The sequence below is a fragment of the Palaemon carinicauda genome, chromosome 22 (assembly GCF_036898095.1).
Source record: "Palaemon carinicauda isolate YSFRI2023 chromosome 22, ASM3689809v2, whole genome shotgun sequence".
Taxonomy (NCBI): domain Eukaryota; kingdom Metazoa; phylum Arthropoda; class Malacostraca; order Decapoda; family Palaemonidae; genus Palaemon; species Palaemon carinicauda.
Genome location: NC_090746.1, coordinates 39,928,995 through 39,950,155, shown reverse-complemented (window position 1 = coordinate 39,950,155; position 21,161 = coordinate 39,928,995). Strand labels below are relative to the sequence as shown.

Here is a 21,161-nt window from a genome sequence, read left to right as displayed (position 1 = left end):
AAATAGCGTCGTCCGAGAGAGACTCTCCTGTGGAGGAAACTTCTGCTGCTCCTCTAGAGAGCCGCGGGAGGAAACCTCATACAGGGTTGTTCTGGTGTTACTTGGGCGCCACTCATGCTTGACCGGCCGCCAAGGGAAGCCGTTCGAGCAGAGTCGGAGTGATGAGGTCGAGACAAAGGAGACAAGTCTATTTTAGCCTTCTTATTCTTCCATTTGTCTAACCCCGACCACTACCTAAACACCACACTAAGAGACTCCTGTGTGCACAAGTGACCTCGGCAAGCAGGTAAGAGACAGTGAGGATCGGTCTCCGAAGACGACATGAAGGTGCCACACCGTAGCAATTCCAAGCCTGGACAAACCAAAATAGCAGAGATCCTTACAGGCAATCTCACCTGAAAAGAAAAAGTTTAAAAAGATTAGCTTTAGGCCAGTTGGGAAATTAATTGTTAACGGAAGAGTGAGATACATCTGCACTCTACTGACCCGAATTAAAAAGTGACTTAGTTGCTAGTGCTGGTGGGAGTGGAGGGGGCTAACCTACCCTGCTCCTCCTCCTGTGAGTAATTATACCCAGTAAGAAAAAAAGCTTATCGGCTAGTTTCAGCTTTGCTGAAATAAATACTTCACAGTAAAGAGCATAAGGTGTGTATGTTCCAGAGAGGAACGCAGAGCAGCGTGACTAAAAGTACAAGAACTAGGCACCTTAAAATACTTAACAATAAAATAAAAATTGAAATGAGAGAGAGAGAGAGAGAGAGAGAGAGAGAGAGAGAGAGAGAGAGAGAGAGAGAGAGAGAGAGAGAGAGAGAGAGAGAGAGAGAGAGAGAGAGAGAGACGTATTAGTTTTCTGGGCTCCGACCTGTGCCGCCCAGTGAAATGCTTCTTTAGCATCATTTCTAAGGTATATAACTGCTAAATAATACCAGAGAAAAAATTGCATAGGAATGCTAAGTGTGAACCCAGCTCGCTCACCTGAAAGGTGTCGGTATAAGTAATACGGGCGTGAAAATCACATGCAGAGGTCTCGTACCAATTAGATATCTCCTCGTCAATATCCCCCAAATCAAGAGGAGCCGTCCCAAGTCCACCACAGACCGTCACTACCCACAATCCCACCCACGCCAATGACATCACTCCTCATTTAGCATCGCTCTTGTTAAGTGCTGTGATTTTCGCTGTGCCCTTTTTTGGATTTTACACCCTTCCTGCTCATCATGTCGGATTCTCAAGCTTCCTCATCCTTATGTTTTCTGAGCTTTCGGAGGTAGTTTTTTCCTTACTTTTAGTGTTATTCATGTTTATTGGTTTCGTTATTGTTGTCGGTCCCGCGTCACGGCGGCCATTTTAGATCTTGCTACCTCCTGCCCGTTCCTAACGATTTACATTTGGTCTTCCATACTATTTGTTATTCGTTTTGAACTTGCGCTCTTACCGATGATCGAGCAGTTATTATTATTATTATTATTATTGTTATTATTATCACCATGGTTATCCCATAGAGAGGATTCTCATGCTGTGTTTGGTTATGGCGGCGTACTTCTCGGTCAATACCGTGGAGATGCCTTGTGCTGATATTTTATGATTAGTTCTCTTTCCACGATTCCATGGAATCTCTGTTATTTTAGAGTTTAGTCTTTATCTGAGGGGGACTCTCGATCGGCAGTGTTTCTGTTTTATTTACCATTCAGCTCTTTCCGTTCGGTGTTATGTTGGCACTCCTGTCCAGCCTTGGTCCTCCTCGTACTGGCAGGCGTGCCCTTGCCCTGTTGTTTTCACTGCCTTTCTTGCATCCCTCTCTCTCTCTCTCCATGAGAGGATTCTCATTTATTGTATCAGCTTATCTTGCATGCCTTAACCTAAGTATTTTATTCCGTGTTGTGATCATTCGTTATGTTAGTGTCTCGCGATCTGGTCGGACAGGTTGGTACTCCTGTCCTTGCTCAGCCTCTCGCGATCGCCATATCCATCTACGGCTCTTGGCTCCTCCCACTCCCTGATCTCGAGTATGCCTCCCCATACTTCTCTTTCCCTCTGTGGCTCCTCCCACTACCTGAGCCTGAGTATGCCGACGCATACACCCCATCTCCCCTGGGGATACCTGCCATCTCTTAGAGACCTGGAGTCAGCTGTTCGGGTTCTCGGCCGATCCCTCTCGTCCGTTTTCTCCGACCTCTCCCCCCCATCCCTCCCCGGGATACCGTTTGACTCCTTGCCTTAGCCGAGCCTAGATCTGTTTCACTTGCGAGTTATTCACTTCTTTCCGCCTCAGCTGGATTCCCGCCCTCTTCGATTGGCCATCGGGAGAGCGGGAGTTTTGGTTGTTTCTTTGGTTGTGAGCTCTCTGGTCATACCCCATGCGGGTTATATTGTTATTTTGTTTTATTGAGAGTTTATTACTTAAGGTTTCTTTTTGTAGGGAGTCCGCCCCCCCCCTCCTACCCCGGTAGGCCCGGTGCGGGTCTCCCTCTTTCAGTTGTCTCTCCGGAGCCAACGGAATCATGTTATGCTAACCTTATATTTTTACTTGTTCACTCTCTAATGCCTAAGGGATCTTATCTCCCTTACCCTTATCCAGAATGATCTCACCTTACATGGAATTCCTTTATGGTTTATTATTAAGTTAATCATTACTATAAGTTTAATTCCAATTATAATTATAAGTTAACTTAATTCAATCTCTTCTCCCGGCCCCGCCGGGAGAACATTATATAGTATCCTAACGCTAACGTTTCTTATCGTTTACTTCGGTCCCGGCACACCCGGGATCCCGTAGGATACCAAATTACCTATGATACTTATGTATCCCTTTTTTTACAGGCGGTTCGCTGTATGATGACAGCCTGTGCGGCCGTTCTTCAATAGGCTTGTGGACATGATGTGTGTAGGTCATATGCCCACTGTTCGGTCCACGTCGGCGACTTAACTGTCTGGTATCCCGACAACTGTGTGGTCTGCTACGACCTCGTCTCCACCTTCACTTCGGACTCAGTAAGTGTTCCTACCGTTATTATACGTTATAGTTTCTTAAACTAATTTCGGAATTTACCTGCTTTTCGGTTATATTCTAATTTTAATTAATCATTGGAGACTCCGACAACGCATGCACTCGGTCTATTCACCTTCTCGGTGTTCCCTACCTCTCCTTCCTTAGTAACGGTATCTTCTCTTTCGAGTTCACAGTCCGAAAAGTCTACAGCCTTGGCCCGCCTCAAGGTATGGGTCGGCGGGTTCGCCCACAACGTCAAAGCCCGGCACCCCTACGTTCTCTCTGAGGAGATGTGCAACCTCCTTTACCCGAACGCCAAACATTCGGCGGCGGTTCCCAAGGAGGTGGCGGATCCTATCGTCGCCGGGATCACTGAGCAACTCCTCTCCGAAGACCCCGGTGTTCCTGGAGAAACCATCACCAGTGACGTGGCCGCCATGAATTTGGACGTTGAACCCATGGCTTTGGATGAGCCAGACCCAGGTAGGCCTGTAAGTGAGGCAAGTGTGCCCCGGTCTAAGATTCCTGTCCTTAGTCCGGCTTTCTCTACTTCATCTACTTCTTCCTTTCAGGGGTTCTCTGGACGTCACCCCACTGATACCAGCAACCCTTCTGTGTTGCCGAAGGTTAAGTCCATCCGTAACCTCTAAGACCCACAGGTCTTCCAATACGACGAAACATCCCAAGACCCCTAGGTTTTCGTCATCACGAGTTTCGTCTTCTAGGGTCCCTGAGGCCACAGTCACACCTGCTACTCCCATCCCGGAGTCGAGAATGACACCCGGCTCGCAACCCACGCAGCCGGCGGTAAGAGCCCCGGCGCCTTCTTTCGACGTGTCAGCTTTTTCCAACACCTTGGAACGCCTTGGAACCTTAGTTAACACCCTCGTCTCTAAGGTTCAGAACCAAGTCTCTCGTTGAAGGTCTCATGCGCTCCGGTCTGCCCCAACAGCAGCAATATGCTATTCCGGACGCCTCGAAACTCCCGGAGTTTGTAAAGAACAACCCGTGGAAGTTAGCGATTCACGCACCCTTTAAGGATGGAATGTTGACCATCGAGGGTTTTGGCACCCGGCCGGTGGAAGATTTTGAGTTCTACCCGCCGGGTTTGCAGTTTCCTTTCCCTGGCTTCGCCCCCCTCACGGAAGAGGCTCTGGTCCGCCTAGACAAGGTCCCTAGGGAGACCGTCATTTACCCAAAAGAACAGGCCCAATCCACTTGGGTTCGGCCCCTTAATGAGCTGGAGTGTGTCAACACGATGCTCACTCCTTTTAAGAGTTCCTACACCATGTTTGTGGCAGACGAGCGCACCCCTACGCCGTGTGTCACTAAGATCATGGACCTTGCCATGCAGGCTGTCAATGAAGACAAGCCATTACCTCAACTGCGGGAAACAGACTTGACTTCCCTTGTTTTCCCGGCGGACCATGAGTGCTGGACTGGTGCCCCGGCGACATTCACTGTGGGTAAGCTGAGCCCTGATTGCGCCTCTACTCAATTTAGTGAGAGACTCCCTAAGCTCCCGGAGTCCCTGATTCGCCTCGAGTATGAGGCTCGCATGCGCCTGAGTCGCTCGATTAACTCGGCAACCATGGCAGAATTGACTTTTTTCATATATGAAGAGGAACCCTCTTCAAAGTACTTACCAAGTCGTTGCTCCACACCTTGCTGTCGGATGCCTACGACTTCCTAGCAGCTAGGCGCCGCTGCCGCAAACATGTGTTAGCGGAGGCCACTATCAGGCACGAGCCTAACAGACTCATTAAGGCCCCAATCTGGGGTATGGACCTATTCCCAGAAGATCTGGTGAATAGCGTCCTCAGCGAGTCTGCTAGAGTGAATCAGAGCCTCAAGATGCGTTGGGGTCTAGTCCCTAAACGCATGTTCGAACCTGTCGCTTCCCAATCTCGCGGCAGGAAGAGACCGAGGCCCTTCCCCTCTTACCAAACCCGGCAGCCCCAGCAGATGGTTCAACCGGTCCCTTTAGCTCAGGGAAACCTCCCTTCCACCTCAAAAGCCCATCACCAACAACAATACGTGTTGGTCCCTCAAAGTCAACTAGCCCCCGCGACCTATGCTTCCCCAGTCTACAACCCCACCTTTGAGACTCAGGGGGCCTCTCATGGATACCAACGTACCAGAGGCTCTGGCGCAAGGGGCACCTTTCGTGCCAGAGGTGGAAGGATCGCCCCTCGAGGCCAAGGCCTCCGCGGAGGACGAGGAGGTAAATCCTCCACGAATTATTGAGACACCACAGGTAGGGGGAAGACTTTACATTTTCCGGAAGAACTGGGCTTTCAGCAGTTGGGCACTCAGTATAATTTCCAAAGGTCTGGGGTGGAGTTGGATAGAAGGGCCCCCTCCACCAACCAGTTTTTACCAACACCCAACAAAAGAGTTAGCCTCGTTCGCAGACGATCTGCTTCGAAAGAATGCAATCTCAAAGGCACGTCATTTGAAATTTCAAGGTCGCTTATTCAGCGTGCCAAAGAGAGACTCAGACAAGAGAAGAATAATCCTGGACCTACCATCTAAACTCTTACATTCAATGCGACAAGTTTCACATGCTAACCGTCTCTCAGGTACGGACCTTACTTCCCCGTGGGGCCGTCACCACCTCCATCGATCTTACCGATGCCTACTATCATGTTCCGATAGCAAGGCATTTTTGTCCGTACCTAGGCTTCAAGCTAGGCAAGCAAGCATACACCTTCAAAGTAATGCCATTCGGACTAAATATAGCACCCAGAATATTCACCAAACTGGGAGAGACGGTAATACAAGAACTAAGAACCCAAGGAATTCAGGTAGTAGCGTACCTGGACGACTGGCTCGTTTGATCGAACAACGTCGAGAACTGCCTGATGGCAACAAACAAGGTATTATCATTCCTTCAACACTTGGGGTTCCGGATCAACTTCGCGAAATCTCGCCTAGTTCCGAAGTCGACTTTCCAATGGCTAGGGTTACAATGGGACCTAAACTCCCCCACCCTACGCCTTCCATCGGCCAAAAGAAAAGAGATAGCAAGAAACACAAAACGTTTCCTCAAGGACAAATTGACGTCCAGAAGGAACCAAGAGAGGATTCTGGGTGCCCTCCAGTTTGCCTCAGTGACAGACATAATACTGAAGGCTAGACTAAAATACATAAATCGGATTTGGAGTTCCAGGGCGAACAAGAAATATCAAGACAGAAGAGCTCGTCTCCCTCCAATCCTGAAGAAAAGACTCCAACCATGGACATTGGCGAAGAATCTGTCAAAATCCGTCCCCTTGCAATATCCACCTCCAAAGTTGGTCATTCACACGGATGCCTCCCTAACAGGCTGGGGGGGGATACTCCCAGTTCAAAAAGACCCAAGGTCTTTGGTCACCAATGTTTCACCAGCTTCACATAAACGTCTTAGAAGCCATGGCAGTGTTCCTCACTCTGAAACGGTTGTCCCCAGCCAGAAACCAACACATCAGATTGGTTCTAGACAGCGAAGTCGTAGTTCGCTGCTTAAACAGAGGAGGCTCGAAATCGGGACACATAAATCATGTGCTGTTAGCCATTTTCTCCTTGGCAATGTCCAACAAGTGGCATCTTTCAGCAGTCCATCTGGCGGGAGTAAGCAATGTAGTGGCGGACGCTCTGTCCAGAACGACTCCGCTAGAGTCGGAATGGTCCCTGGACCTCAAGTCATTCAAGTGGATTCTATCCCAGGTCCCGGGCCTTCAGGTAGACCTGTTTGCGACAGAGTCCAATCACAAACTAGAGTGCTACGTAGCTCCCGACCTGGACCCCTTAGCCTACGCCACAAACGCAATGTCACTGGATTGGAACATCTGAGAGAAAATTTATCTATTCCCTCCAATCAACCTATTGATGAAAGTATTGGACAAGCTCAGATCTTTCAAGGGGCAAGTGGCTCTAGTAGCTCCCAACTGGCCCAAGAGCAATTGGTTCCCTCTTCTGGTGGAACTGGGTCTCCGCCCCCGGCGGATCCCCAATCCGATACTAACACAGACAGTACAAACTTGCACTGTGTTCGCTTCCTCAAATGCTCGGAGTGCCCTAACTTTATGGACTTTATGAAATTTGCGGCCCAAAGAGGCGCAGATATTGACCCTCAAAATACTTTATTTTTAGAATCAGATAAGAGGGAGTCCACCCTTCGACAATATGACTCGGCTGTCAAGAAACTCGCCAAGTTCTTAAAGGACTCAAAGGTTGAGAGAATGACCATGAACCTAACAGTAACCTTCTTTAGGACTCTATTTGAATCGGGCCTAGCAGCTAGTACTATTACAGTGATACCTCGGTACTCGACCATAATCCGTTCGGGATCAGTGTTCGACCTCCGATTTGTTTGAGTACCGAAACCTTTTTTCCCATAAGAAATAATGGTATTTATTTTTATACGTTCCTACGCACTCCAAAATGCCCAAAATATTAATAAAACGTGTACCTAAAGAACAATAATTATCTAAATGTGTACGAAATTGGTCGGAAAACTATATAAAACAATTTTAAACCATTTACTGTACAGTACATACCTTTGAGCAGCAGTTCGATGGCATACAGGAATGGATGTGGAGAGGATGGAAGGGGGAGGTTACTGCTTGGAAGGAGAGTCCCCTTCACGATGTGGCTGGGTAGTTCTCCTTCAGGGGTTTTTTTCTCTCTGCAGTAAAAGGTAGGGCAAATCTCCTTCAGGGGTTTTTTCTCTTCTGTTTCTCTTCTTTGGAGGGGAATCAGGCTGGGATGTAGCAGCCCTCTTTTCTTTTGTGAAAAACATGTCAATTGTCAGCTGCTTCTTTCTCTTCTGCACTATTCTTCTAAAGTGAGACTTAACATTATCATTAAAGATGTTCACTGCCCGGTTTGCTACTGCTGTTTCTGGGTGATATTTTTCCACAAAAGCCTGCAACTCTCCCCACTTCGAACACATGTCATTTATCACTGAACTTGGAACCTCCTCTCTTACATCCTCATCTTCTGAGGATTCCAGCTCCCCAATCAAATCCTGCTGCTGTTGTTGTTGCAGGTGCAACAATTCTTCAACGGTCAACTCAGTAGAGTGGCTATCAACAAGTTCATCAATGTCTTCCCTGTTGACCTCAAGCCCCATACTCCTGCCCATGCCAACAATTTCATCAACGACAACAGTGTCCTCAGAAATAACAGTAGCAGTGCTTGAACCCGCCTCTGATTGGAAACCCTCAAATTCCCTCTCTGTTACACATGATGGCCACAGCTTTTGCTAGGCAGCGTTCAATGTCCTATAGGTTACACCACACCAAGCTTGGTCAATCATGTTCACACAGTTGAGGATGCTGAAGTGATCCTTCCAGAATTCCTTTAAGGTCAACTGTGTATCACTAGTCACTTCAAAACACTTTCGGAAAAGGGCCTTGGTATACAGTTTTTTAAAGTTTGAAATGACCTGTTGGTCCATGGGCTGGAGTATGGGAGTAGTATTGGGGGGCAGGAATTTAATCTTGATAAAACTGTACTCTTCTTTTAAGTCTTCCTCTAAACCTGGAGGGTGTGCAGGAGCATTGTCCATCACCAGAAGACAGTTCAATGGCAAGTTCTTTTCAGTCAGGTATGCCTTAACCTGGGGGGCAAACGCTTCGTTGATCCACTCACTAAAGAATTGTCTTGTGACCCAAGATTTAGTGTTAGCGCGCCACATAACTGATAGTGCATTTTTCAAGATATTGTTTCTTTTGAAGACCCGGGGGTTGTCCGAGTGGTACACTGACAAGGGTTTAATCTTGCAATCGCCACTAGCATTGGCGCACAGCAGCAACGTCAGTATCTTTCATTGGATTGTGACCTGGCATCTTCGTCTCGTCCTTGGTAATGTAGGTATTGGCCGGCATTTTCTTCCAAAATAACCCGGTCTCATCGCAATTGAAGACTTGCTGCGGGATCAAATTTTGTTCCTTAATGTATCGGTCGAATTCGCCAACGTATTTTTCAGCTGCCGCCTGATCCGAACTGGCTGCCTCCCCATGCCTAGTCACACGGTGAATACCAGTTCTGTTCCGGAATTTCTCGAACCAGCCCCTGCTTGCTTTAAAAGTAAATGACGAATCACTTTCACTAGTACTGGCACTTTTCTTCACCAATTCTTCATAAATATGAAGAGCTTTCTCGCAAATGAAAGCTTCACTTATACTTTCCCCGGCCAACTGCTTTTCTTTAATAAATATAAGGAGCAACTTTTCCATTTCCTCAATTACTTGTGGCCTTTGCTTACTAATTGCTGTCACTCCCTGTGCAACATTAGCTTTCTTTATCACTTCCTTATTTTTCAAAAAGGTCGAAATGGTCGACTTCGCCATGCCATACTGTAAGGCTAGATCAGACACTCGTACACCATTCTCGTATTTCGTAATAATTTCCTTCTTCAACTCGATCGTTGTTCTCACTGTTTTCCTCTTATCCTTCCCCTTATCACTAACTTTCTTGGGGCCCATTATTATCGGCAAAAGAAGACAATAAAACGCACTAAATCACAATAAATTCTCAACACGTGTTGTCGGACTGACGCTCTCTCTTGAAATGATGCTACCCGACCAAGCGAGAGTAGCCGAGATGGCCGCTCATCTCACTCGGCCATGCGTTCGGCTGTTCGAATTCCGATTTTTTGTTCGAACACCGCAGCAAAAATTACTCGAATTTTTTGGTCGAACTCCGATTTGTTCGAATTTAGAGTCGTTCGACTACCGGGTATCACTGTACTACCATTAAATCGGCCTTGAAAAAGATTTTTCAGATTGGATTCAATATCGACCTTACGGATTCATACCTCTCTTCCATTCCTAAAGCTTGTGCCAGATTGAAACCATCAACTCGTCCTACCACAGTTTCCTGGTTTTTGAATGATGTTCTTAAATTAGCTTTTGACACTCCTAATGAATCATGTGCCTATATCCCATTATTACGGAAAACTCTATTCCTAATGAGCTTAGCCTCTAGTGCTAGAATTTCGGAGCTTTCAGCCTTGTCTAGAAATCCAGGACATATTAATTTTCTCCCGTCAGGTGAAGTTCTACTCTCCCCTGACAAAACATTCCTAGCAAAGAATGAGGACCCCCAAAACAGATGGTCCCCCTGGAAGATTGTTCCCCTTCCACGGGATGCATCCTTATGTCCAGTTACGACTTTGAAAGCCTACCTAAATAGAACTTCCACTAAGTCCTCGGGGCCCTTATTTATTAGAGAGAATGGAGGAACCATCACCCTTAAAGGGATTAGACAACAGATTCTGTATTTCATCAAACAGGCTAACCCAGAATCATTCCCTCATGTCCATGATATTTGAGCCGTAGCTACTTCTATTTTCTGGGTCGATCTGTGGCGCCGGGTGAAAAGAGTCCTTCTTATATACCTTTTCTGATAAAACCTTCCAATTATACCAGAGAAAGATAAAAGCATGGAATGCTGAGGTTACAACCCTCGCGCGAGCACCTTCAGGGTGTCGTGTATAAAGCAAAGGCGCGTGAAATCCACTATTCACAGGTTGTCTTCCATTTAGTTAATTCCTTCGTCAAAGGGATGGGCCGATACAAAGGCCCTTGCCAACCACCAGCGCCACACCACCCACGCCACGACGCGAGCGCCATCTGAACAACATCCTTCTTTTTGGACTGATAGAATAGTGTGTAATTTGTGGTGCTCTCGATCGTTTTTAACAGTCATGGATTTATTTTGTCATGTCCGAAGCTCCATCTTCACACATTCCAATGTTAAGTACCATAGTTTGTTTTGACAGTATTTTATTGTACCGGGCTTTTGTTTTATATCCAGTATAGTCTGTTTTATCATTCCCGTCTGGCCTTTCATGGCGGCCATTGTTTGTTCACTTGTTTGGGAATTCATCTTTATCTGCCCGTTTAGTACTCTGTCACTTAGGTTCTTGGTTAAGTCCCTGGCCTTATGCCTTTAGAACCGTTATTATTTTTATTTTTTTTTTTTTGTGTATTTATGCTCATGGTACTTTTTGCTAGTATGTCCAGCCTACGAACGAGATAGCGATTTAGCTTTGTTTTTGTTTAGTAACCGCCCGAGGCGTTCGTCACTCGACTGTGCTATTTATTTAAAGTTTTAGCAGATGCTATTCTTCGATCGTAGTGTTATATGGATGTACATTTTTATTTTATACGTTTATAATAGTGTTGTGTGATTTTTAGTCCTGTTTTTGTGTCCAAGAGAGCGAGAGATTGGGGTCCCCGTTTTCTGTTCGCAGTCACGAGTTTCCCCTTTATCTCGTTTTTTTTCTTTGCTCTGGTGGTTGAGCGGATTTCCCGTTTTCCGTTTTGTGCGTTCAACGGGTTCTCCCTCCCTCACCTCTCCCCCTCGGGGTGGATGATAACTTACGAGTTATTTTTTTTTTTTTTTCGTGACTTTTCAATTGTTAGCGTTATTTTGGTCCGTGTTCGTCCTCTCCCCGTTACGGCTCGGGAGTAGTTTATGAACGTTTTCCACTCCGCCTTGAGTTCTACTCCGGCTTGAGGGATTCTCAATGACTTTCGTTCTATTGTTATATTTATATATTGTTTACTACATGGGACGGGCTTCATATTGTTTAGATACGACCCTCCGGTGGCCCTTACTGCGGTCTCAGGCCACGGCCATATCCACAATAGCCATTGTTATTACAATTGTGTTTTTATTCACAATAATTATTCAGGACCTTTCTTCTCCCTCCGGCCTCACCGGAGTTTGTAAATACGCTTTGCTATGATCTAAGCCTTAGCCCTTAGCTGCGGCTTGGCTTTTATATCTTCACAATTGAATTATTAGCCACAATTGAATTATTCAGAGTATCTCATTATCCTCCGGCGTCACCGGAGGTCGCCCATACACTTCACACTTATATTTGCCTTGCCTTTGGCTAAGACGGCATTATTCAGGACATCTCATTACGCTCCGGCTTCACCGGAGGTCGCCCATACACTTAACACTTATATTTGCCTTGCCTTTAGCTAAGGCTGGTGTTTATATTTATTTTAAGGGCATGTCACTGCTTCCCCGACCCTCGCAGGTCGGCAGATTGCTTTAAGTTATTTATCCTTATGTCATTATCAGACATTAGGTAAATTACAAATATACAAACATTTGGATATTATAGTGCCAACAATGGTTTTGGCCGAATAGCGATTTAAACGTTTGCGATTTAGTCTGTTAGTTTGTACTCGCCCCAGGAAGGCTCGATTTAGACTATATCCTTATTTATTGGTTAAGTTGTCGTTATTCTTCGTTTTTGGTTATTACAATGACTAAAAATTAAAAAGAAAAAGGAAAAATAAAAATAAAATAAAAACAATCAGTTTTATTTTACTTTCCTTATATTATTGTGTGATGTTAGCTTTTATTATGTAACCTTGAGAGTGAGAACATAGGGTGCTCGTTTATTAGCTCGAGTAAGGGAGGTGATTTTCCCGTTCTCCGTTTTTATACGTTCACGAGTTATTCAGGCCTCCTCTTATTATCAGAGTTGATGATAGTACGTTTAATGTTATACACGTTTTATTGATGTGGTTACTGTTAATATAGCTAACACTATTAGTAGGAACGTTGGTGTATGAGTCATTAATTGGGTTCGATTTATACCGACACCCTTAGCTCCGCCTTGAGTTATGTTTAGCTCCGCCTTGAGTTATACGCCGCTATAATGGATACTCATTGGGTGAGAACTAGTCAGATATTTGGAGTGCAACGGTGAAATCCGGCACTCAGACTCCGGCTGAGACCTTTTTGCACACGAACCTTTGTCATGTTTGATCTCAATTACACCTTTCCGTCCCCTTTTTTCATCGAATCTCCGGCTACGCTGGAGATAACTCAAACATTCATTGAGGTTAATGTTATCGTACCGGTGACGGTCACGATCTCACGGGGACTAGCCTTTGCTACCGGATCTCCCATACAAACAGAGATCAAGCAGGCGTCCAGAACCGGAGTTAACAATGTGATACCGATGAGGATTTCACAGTTTCATTATTACGGTTTCTTTTTCATCGAATCTCCGGCTTAACCGGATATCGTACAGGCGATCAGCATTGAGGTTAATATTAGATTGCCTCTGGTTCACGTTGTCACTATGACGGACCTTTGTTTGTACCGGGGATGGTTACCGGAGATCCGGTACAGTCGGAGATCACTCAGACCACGGGTGGCCAATCTTTTGTTTTACCTGTAAAAAAAAAAAAAAAAAAAAAAAAAAAAAAAAAAAAAAAAAAAAAAAAAAAAATTATTATTATTTATGAACGAAACTATGCCTATATTTATGCATGTATTTAATTCTAACTATGTATAAATATGGTTAAATATCCATACAACATCGTGTTCAAATAGAATTAAATTAATTATGCCTATATTTATGCATGTATTTAATTCTAACTATGTATAAGTATGGATAAATATCCATACAACATCGTGTTCAAATAGAATTAAATTAATTATGCCTATATTTATGCATGTATTTAATTCTAACTATGTATAAATATGGATAAATATCCATACAACATCGTGTTCAAATAGAATTAAATTAATTATGCCTATATTTATGCATGTATTTAATTCTAACTATGTATAAATATGGATAAATATCCATACAACATCGTGTTCAAATAGAATTAAATTAATTATGCCTATATTTATGCATATTCAATCCTAACTGTCTAAATATGGCTAAATATCCATACAACATAGTGTTCAAATAGAAATACATTAATTATGCCTATATTTATGCATAGTCAATTCTAACTATGTCTAGATATGGATAAATATCCATACAACATAGTGTTCATATAGAAATAAATTTCCACCCAGTGGCGAATGCGCCAACAGTGTCACATTTCATGAATACAAGTGTCGCACTATACCCCAGAAGATAATACATTAAATAACTTGTCTTTAAAATGGCTTTTTAAGAGTATACAGCTGATCCCAGCCTGTGAATAGGATCGCTAACCAAAGTTCAAGGAACATCCAGACTCATGTCCCCTTTGTGTTACAGAAGGTTCGCCTGCATGGTTCCCATCAGGATGATGATGATTCTCTCTGGCCTGCAAAGAGAGGCTCTCCACTCTTGAGTATCGAAGTTGGGAAGGAATGCTCCATCTAGAGGTCCCTATCTCCTCGGAGTGTCCTCTCTAAGGTTGGACAACGACCCCATGGACGGGCAGGTATGTGGGGATGAGTTTTGAGCCTTCAGCTTTGCAATTACCTACGTCACCGACCTAGGACCATTAAAGGATCCTAATGTTCATGTTACCCTGCATAGACTGTGACGGCTAAAAGCAACACATTCTAAGGAAATCCAAGGGGCTATGATGAGCTCTAAGGTAGGGTGGTGAGTCAGTGCCGTTCAGGAACTCGGATATAGGTGGTACCATAAATCTGGAGGGCATAGACGTCCTCCCTCTGGGGGACCTAGATTTTACTCCCAGGTACTAGAATTCCCATTCAACGGATTCGTTCGATTGAAAGAGATTGCCTTGGTTAGCTTAGACAAGGTACCGAAGGTAACGGTATTATTTCCTAAAGGGCAGGCCCGATCTGTCTGGACCAGGATGTTGTCAGCCTGGGGGGTACGATAATTCCAGGCTCTGCCCTTCCAGTTCGACCTACACGTTTGTTGGTCTGATCGGGTCAGTTGTGGGAAGTACGTTCTGTCTGAGACCTCTATCAGACAGGAATTGATAGTCGGTTTCCCACTCGTCATCACAGCCTTCCTCTGGTTCGACGATTTTGTATCTGACCCCCCATCATCAGGTGGTCTACCTCACTGATTCCCCAGGTACACAGTCCAACTCCGTTGGGATGTTTTGCCTGCATGCAGCCCTAGATCCGAACCCTCAGGCTCCTTTCATGGACACCAGAGAGGAAGCTACAGGAGTAGAAGACAGTCCCGACATCAAGGCGGACCTAGGAAAAAGGGGGCTCGGAGAAGGGAAGGACCTAGATTCACTCCCTCACAACGCGGTGGTCCTGGTAGAAAGAAGACTTTACCACTTTCGTGACCATTGGACTCGGTCTGTGGGATCATAGCATAGTCTCTAACGGTTTGAGATGAAAATGGCCTCAAGGTCCTCCTCCTCCGCCAGTGACCTTCTCCCAGAAATACACTCCCGTCCTGAAAGAGTACACCACAGGGTTACTCAAGAAAAGCAATCAAACGACTATCTCTTAGGTATGGACCTTACTTCCCCGTGGGACCGTCACCACCTCTGTCGATCTTACCGACCGCTATTAGCTTGCGCCTATAGCTCGAAACTTCTCTTCTTATCTGGGTTTCCACCTAAGCAGGAAAGCCTTTGTGTTCAAGACATACCCTTCGGCCTCAACACTGATCCCAGGATATTCACGAAACTGGGAGAGGCAGTGTTAGAACAACTCAGGAACCAAGAGATACTGATCATTGCTTATCTGGCCGGTTGGCTCATTTGGGCCCGGCCGGCCATAGAAGGTAACAGAGCTACGAAGGAATTTCTTCGATCGCTCGACAACCTGTGATTTCGGGTCAATCTCCATAAGTCTCGCCTGCGACCATCAGGCCACTTAGAATGGTTAGCCATTCAGTGGGACCTTTCGAAGCACACGTTGTCTCTCCCTTCCAAAAGTAAGAGGAATAGGTTCCAAGATCAAGAATTTCTCAAGCACAAACAGGTGTCCAAAGAGCCTAGAAAGTATCCTCGGCCTTTCCCAATTCACTTCAGTAACAGATCTCCTAATAAAAGCCAAACTCAAGACATCAATCGATTTTGGAGAAAGAGAGCTACAGTACCTATAAGAAGACAAGGTCTCGAAGATCCCCTCTGTCGGGAAAATGAGACTACGCCCATGGTCCGAACCGAAGAACCTCTCCAAAACGGTTCCTCTACAATTCCCACCTCCACAAGTGACATTCCATTCAGCCGTGTCTCTAAGTGGATGGGGGGATTTCTCCGAACATCAGATGTTTCAGGTTCTTGGTCACTAGCCATGAAACAGTCCCATATCAATGTTCTCGAAGCCATGGCAGTGTTCTTGACCCTGAAGAGAGAGACTCCTCCGAGGTCGACCCACATCAGAGTAGTGTCAGACAGCACAGACGAGGTACACTACGGAAACAGGGGAGGATCCAAGTCACCCAACCTGAATCAGATCCTGGTCACTTTCTTCGCCTGGGCAACAGAAAAGAACTGGTTCCTGTCAGCACCTCACCTAGCGGGAGGCCAGGATGTGAGAACGGGCTCACTATCCAGGACGAGTTCCCTGGAGTCAGAATTTCACTCCGGTGGATACTCAGGTTCGTTCCAGGCATCCAGGTAGATCTATTCACATCTCAGATCAATCACAAACTTCCTTGTTATGTGACCCCAATCCTGGACCCTCGGGCTCATGCCATGGACGCATTACCCCGGGATTGGAATCATTAGAGGAAGATTTCCCTATCTCTCCCAGTGAATCTTCTAAAAACTTTAACACCGACTGCGCTCCTTCCGGGGCGCAGTGGTTTTAGTACCACCTCACTGCCCAAGAACAGTTGGTTTCCTCTCCTCCTCGAGTGGAAACTCCGTCCCATCCGGATTCCGTTCCTCAAACTGACCCGAGTATTCCAAACTCACTGTGTCAGATTACTCAAGGATGTCCAAAACCCTAACTTTGTGGACTACAGGAAGTTGGCAGCTCGTAGAGACTCAAACATTGAACCGGAAAACGATTTCTTACTCGAATCAGTCAAAAGGGACTCGACAATTCGCCAATATGATTCGGCCGTTAACCCCCAAAATAGGTGGTCCCCTTGGAAAGTTATTCCTCTTCTCCAAGATACTTTTCTATGTCCGGTCACCACTCTCAGGGCCTTTTTAGCCACGACTGCTACCCGATCGTCTGGCCCCTTGTTTATCAGGGAACAAGGAGGTACCATTCCCATACGTGGTATTAGGCTATAGATCCTATACTGCGTTTGACAAGCCAATCCGGGATCATTTCCCCCAGAAGATGGACTTTGATGACCTTATAAAGTTCACGGGTTGGGAATCTCCTATGGTCTTCAAACGCCACTATCTAATGAACTTACAGGCTCTTAAATACCCAACAGTTGCAGCTGGGAGCCGTATCTCTCCCCAGTGATCTTTTGTTCTTCCTTTCATCCATCTCTTTTCTTCTCCCTCCTACCCGCCACTCGCACCACGACGCCGCTTCCTTGGTGGTTCGTTAGCCCTAAGTTTATTACATATTAGGTTATGTTTGTAACTATTATTGATTACCGTTGTTACAGGTTTGGGATATTCTTAGCCATGTCAGTTTTGTAGCATGTTTCCTCTGATACTCGGAGGCTTCCCTGTTATCATGTTTGTTTACCTTAATTATTTATGATTTTCTTTACATGGTGTTGTTTCTCTCCCCTCTTTAAATTAGTTATTGTTGGGCTTGGAAGGCATTCTCTGGTACATTTTCACCCGGCGCCACAGATCGACCCAGAAAAGGGATTTTGACGAAGGAAAAATCTATTTCTGGGGAGAGACCTGTGGCGCCCGGTGAAACCCTTCCCCTTTATTTTACACAATCCCACCCTTTCCTTTCCAAGCCATCATGGCCAATACAGAAGGATGTTGTTCAGATGGCGCTCGCGTCGTGGCGTGGGTGGTGTGGCGCTGGTGGTTGGCAAGGGCCTTTGTATCGGCCCATCCCTTTGACGAAGGAATTAACTAAATGGAAGACAACCTGTGAATAGTGGATTTCACGCGCCTTTGCTTTATACACGACACCCTGAAGGTGCTCGCGCGAGGGTTATAACCTCAGCATTCCATGCTTTTATCTTTCTCTGGTATAATTGGAAGGTTTTATCAGAAAAGGTATATAAGAAGGACTCTTTTCACCGGGCGCCACAGGTCTCTCCCCAGAAATAGATTTTTCCTTCGTCAAAATCCCTTAATTATTTCCATCACATGAAATTTGATGACCTAATGAAATATACAGGCTGGAAGTCCCCATCAGTTTTCAAACGCCACTATTTAAAACCTTTGAAAGCCCTAAAATTTGCTACAGTGGCAGCAGGAAGTGTGGTTCCTCCCGATCATCATGAATCCTAATCACATGTCTTGTTTCCCTCTTTTTCTCTTCCCCTTACCTGCCTCACTTATGGTCCCTACAGTGGTTTGATTTATCTTTTGGATCGCACCCTTCAGTTGCATCCTTATGTACAGTCCTTATCATTTATGTATATATTTTTGCCCATGTTCACTTATAGTCATTCGAGATTGTTATTTGTATCCTTACAGTAATCCTTATCCTGGTATTCTCTTTGTTGAGACCTTATTTTGATGCTCATGTTTTTATCCTATATCCTAGGATTATACATTTAGTTTGCATCCCATGTTTTACTTATTGCTTTTATTGTTACGTAAGTTCTCTTTTCTCGAATACCATGTATTTACTTTTACGTATATTAAATCATGTTTTTGATATGTTTGCCTTTAATTTTTTCTTTTTGATTTAATATTTTGGTTCCAAGTTTGGGACCATTTCTCTGGTACTATTTCACTGGGTGGCACAGGTCGGAGCCCAGAAAAGGGATTTTGACGAAGGAAAAATCTATTTCTGGGCGAGAGACCTGTGACACCCAGTGAACCCACCCTCTGCTCGACCTCCCTGTTGGACCCAAACTTGGGTGCTATGAGGAGAGACGTCATTGGCGTGGGTGGGATTGTGGGTAGCGACAGTCTGTGGTGGACTTGGGACGGCTCCTCTTGATTTGGGGGATATTGACGAGGAGATATCTAATTGGTACGAGACCTCTGCATGTGATTTTCACGCCCGTATTACTTATACCAACACCTTTCAGGTGAGCGAGCTGGGTTCACACCTAGCATTCCTATACAATTTTTTCTCTGGTATTATTTAGCAGTTATATACCTTAGAAATGATGCTAAAGGAGCATTTCACTAGGCGGCACAGGTCTCTCGCCCAGAAATATATTTTTCCTTCGTCAAAATCCCTTAATAATGATGGCTATAAATTAACTGTATGAAAACCATGATATCCTATGACATATTGGTGGTTATGTAATATTCATTATGAAGATATTTAAAAAAAGTTAAGAAATTATATAAACGATACTTCTCGTTATTCGTATGTGCGCATTTCTCTGTATGTTAGGGTGATCTTGAGATCAGCTCATGACTACCAAAAATAAAACAAAAGTAATTATTGACTATTAAAATGCTCCCAAAATTGAAAAATAGCATACAACATGCTTTAATAAACCCCATTTAATCACAATCATGTCCAAAGAAAGATGGAAACTTAATAATGAACTAAATAAAATACTGTATGAAGCGTTAAAAATTAACTACCCATACACTCACACACAGAAAGAGAGAACATATTCATATGACAACTAATTATAATGGCTATAAGCAAACAGTATGAAAACTGATATTCTATACCATATTGGTGCTGATGCAATATATATCACAAAGATATTTCGAATAAGTCAAGAGGTTATATACACGATATGTCTTGTTACGCATATGTACACATTCTCTCCATACAGTAGCTGGACCTTGAGATCAGCTGATCACAACCAAAAGTAAACAAATAAAGCCAATAATTGTTGATTATTACAATGATTCCAAAATTGAAAAATTTAGCATAAACATATTCTAAAAAAGCATATGATATCATATGAACCAACAAAATGAAACAATAATATACAGTATGAAAATATTGATAAAATATGACTTGGATGATTACAGCATCATAACACAGCATAATAAATCTACGAAACTTCACTTTTTAAGTTTGACATATGCCCAGATTGTGTTATGACGTATCTTTTGGTCGCCATCAGTTGTATGTTGATGACTACCTGTTGAAGTAATTACAATCCAAACAGACAGCATATAAATAAAAAAAGAAGAAAAGCAAGTGTGGTCAGTTGGGGTGTGAAACCCACTAGCAAGTCTAAAATTAAACTTCGATATGCCATTAAACTCGGCAGTAAATAAAATACGAGAAATGTATTTTAGATAAAACTATTTACCATAGTATGCTAAAATGATAGTGCAAGCATTAATTTTTCTTTTGAGAAATAAAAGATATCCTTCAAAAGTTTGACGTAATCAGCTGATCCGGAAAGCAAAGATGATAGCGTCATCAACTTATAAAAGAAAACAATGGAAAAAATTAATATTTGGTGTTTTTATTTCTTAATACAATACTAATAGATGACTATTACGGGTATAGGGGTATAATGTAAAAAATATATCAGTCTTATTCTATTTAACTTTGTAAACTAATGAGAATTGCTTACTATCGTACAATGATTTTAATAAAAGGGAACAGCTGTTAGCAGATTCGATTGTTCATAACAAAATAGCTATTTTTTGTTCAGTTTTTATTGTGGATGTGTGCGTTTAAAACAGTGGTTATAACAATACAAATGAAACCTTTATTTTCTTTTACCTTCTTAAAATTGATAAATTTTACAGCTACAAATTATTTATTACAAATTCATAACTGTGAAGTTTTGGTACGTAAATCAAACAATAGGACAAATTTATTTTATTTGTATCTTCGAAAATTTAAATTTGTTTACCGAAGCTTCAAATACCAGGGAATTTTTGTACTGTTTTCCAAATATTTACTGCATACTAAACTGGAAGGCAGTGCATTAAATGTATTTAGAAATACATATAAAAAATATACTTTGTAAAGGAAAATAGGAAATCAAATTAATGTGTATACATACAGAAGTATCCATCGATGACAGAACAACAAATCCATGCCATCCTGTTGATTTGCCATGTGATTGAAGAAACGGGGTGTCATTAAACGCAGCAATTCTCGAAGGTAACTCTGTAATTTCGAAAACCAGGTTAGCAATAAGGCAGTAATTAATCAAATATATCAACTTAGTAAAAATCATTATTAACAGATAAAATCCTAAAATTGAAGATACTATACAGTTTTACACCAGAATTGTATAAAAGAGGAAAATGCACTAAAATAAGCAATGCAGGAATAATTATTTCTAAAACATAGATGTAAAAAAATTTTTTACAGTACAGTACCTGTCTTTCAAATGGCTTAACAATTTTTTATGCTTTGTTTCAGTACTTGGAACATGGTTGTGACAGGATAATCATATGTAAGCTTCAAAAGGTATTTCCTACATTCA

At 43.6% G+C, this 21,161-nt stretch overlaps 1 protein-coding gene across 1 annotated transcript in view; it reads right to left on the bottom strand.

The window, feature by feature from the left end:
* Positions 1-21,161, bottom strand: part of TBC1D16 (TBC1 domain family member 16) — a 496,458-nt gene that overhangs the window by 100,278 nt on the left and 375,019 nt on the right. The window contains exon 12 of the mRNA XM_068346153.1: positions 20,733-20,839. Coding sequence (XP_068202254.1) covers positions 20,733-20,839 — 107 coding nt within the window. The remainder of the gene's footprint in view (positions 1-20,732; positions 20,840-21,161) is intronic.